This window comes from Etheostoma spectabile, chromosome 8 (genome assembly GCF_008692095.1).
Source record: "Etheostoma spectabile isolate EspeVRDwgs_2016 chromosome 8, UIUC_Espe_1.0, whole genome shotgun sequence".
NCBI classification, from domain to species: domain Eukaryota; kingdom Metazoa; phylum Chordata; class Actinopteri; order Perciformes; family Percidae; genus Etheostoma; species Etheostoma spectabile.
In genome coordinates, this window is record NC_045740.1 from 16,973,389 (window position 1) to 16,975,117 (window position 1,729).

Here is a 1,729-nt window from a genome sequence, read left to right on the forward strand (position 1 = left end):
AAAGCATCAGACAAAGACTTTTCTCAGATCTAATGATTGTAGTTGGACTTCTTTAGAAAGTTTTGTCTAAGTTTTTTTGAGCGTCATTTATTTATCTGCTCTAGCTTTTCCAGCGTTTTAGACACACATATAATATAACATATGCAATATGATAACAATCCAAAACGATGTCAAATTGCATTTTTTTTTTAAATTGAAAAACATCACTTTTTTTTAAGGTAAGATACCTAAACCTCTCTGCCAAATATGCCCACCTAAATCTTTGTCAAACCTAGGGAAAACCCATTGCGCACATAACAAACAAGAATATCTAACAGCTGGAATTAAAATATGAAATCAAAAATGTGATCCTTGAATTCAACCATTTTATTAGATCAGATTTGGTGTCATACAATGACAATATGAAACAAAAACAACCCCATCTTTTCTTGAAACATTAGTCCATGATAAAAAGTCTCTCTTCTATCAGATGATGCTAGCTGTAAGCAGGCGTTGAATAATAGTCAAGGGATGCTAATGTGTTAGCCTGTGGGCAGGACAGGGATAGTCTCTAGGTTAACTTAAGGGGGATGAATGAGTTCACCACGAGAAGATGTTTAGAAATGTCTGAATTTATGCTAATACTGCCTTTTGGGTTATATGATGATGATGATGACTATGGATTAGTGACAAATTATTAAATATTCCTTCATTTGGGGTTTTGATGATGATGGTAGCGACTACGTTTGTCCATATAGTTAGTGTGAAGGCCAGAACTTAATTTTCATGCTCTTCAAACCATTCAGGGACCCCCTTATGTCTTCTGTGGATGCATCTGGTTTGGTTTCTCTACTCATTTATTCAGCTTTTTTCTTTAATTTGTCATCTGTCTGTATATAACAATAGATGTGTTTAAGAACATCTAAGTAGCGTCAACTTAACTGATAATGTTGAATATACCATGATATATGGGAACACCCTGTTTCTTATCGCTCTTTGGATCATTACAAAACTCAAGATAACTTCTCTTTTCGAGATCTTCTCTACTGACAAAAGCGTGGTAAATATTTTTTTTCTGCAGCAGACATGCAGTTGATTAGCAAAGCGAACAGCACAGTTGCAGGATCAGTTGGGGTAGTTGTCATACGATATAGTATCGCAAGATGCAAAGAGTGGTTAAAGTCTGGTCCTCTCTGCACAGGAACGGACGCTGGAGGTCAGAATGGAAATTTACCGTCTCTCCCTCCTCCACTCAAGTGGCAGGAATCATGAAAATCCAGGTATTTTGGTTCAATTCTTTCACTCTTTAAACAGACGTGTGTGCGAGTGTGTGCCATGTTGTAGTAGTGTTCAAATTGTCTGGGTTAATTTCATTCACTCTAAAGTCCTCTAATAAAGGGAAAAAAACACCACAATCCACTGCTAATTTGAGTGTACACACTATGTACCCTTCATTTTACCTCCGTATACCACAACGCGGCAACTTGTTTTCCCTGGGAAGAAGCAGAAGCACCAAAACTGGAAAAACGGAGCGTGCTTTTATTTCTTGCCAGTGGAAATGAGAGAGGCAGCATACATACAAGCTTTGTACTCTCCTCCTGGGTGCTCGGTTTGTTTCAGGAACGTATAAGAAGAATTTTAGTTTGGGTCTTGTTTACACGATGCTGGGCGTGTGCGTGTGTGTGCGTGTGTGCGTGTGTGCGTGCGTGCGTGCGTGCGTGTGCGTGTGCGTGTGCGTGTGCGTGTGCGT

General features: G+C 38.9%; 1 protein-coding gene and 1 long non-coding RNA gene across 2 annotated transcripts in view; one reads left to right on the forward strand and one right to left on the reverse strand.

Annotated features, from left to right (window-relative positions):
- The window catches only part of LOC116693782 (F-actin-capping protein subunit alpha-2), a 31,583-nt gene that overhangs the window by 25,621 nt on the left and 4,233 nt on the right, over nt 1-1,729 (forward strand). The window contains exon 7 of the mRNA XM_032523014.1: nt 1,181-1,259. Coding sequence (XP_032378905.1) covers nt 1,181-1,259 — 79 coding nt within the window. The remainder of the gene's footprint in view (nt 1-1,180; nt 1,260-1,729) is intronic.
- Nucleotides 1-1,729, reverse strand: part of LOC116693830 (uncharacterized) — a 12,673-nt gene that overhangs the window by 536 nt on the left and 10,408 nt on the right. The window lies entirely within an intron of this gene.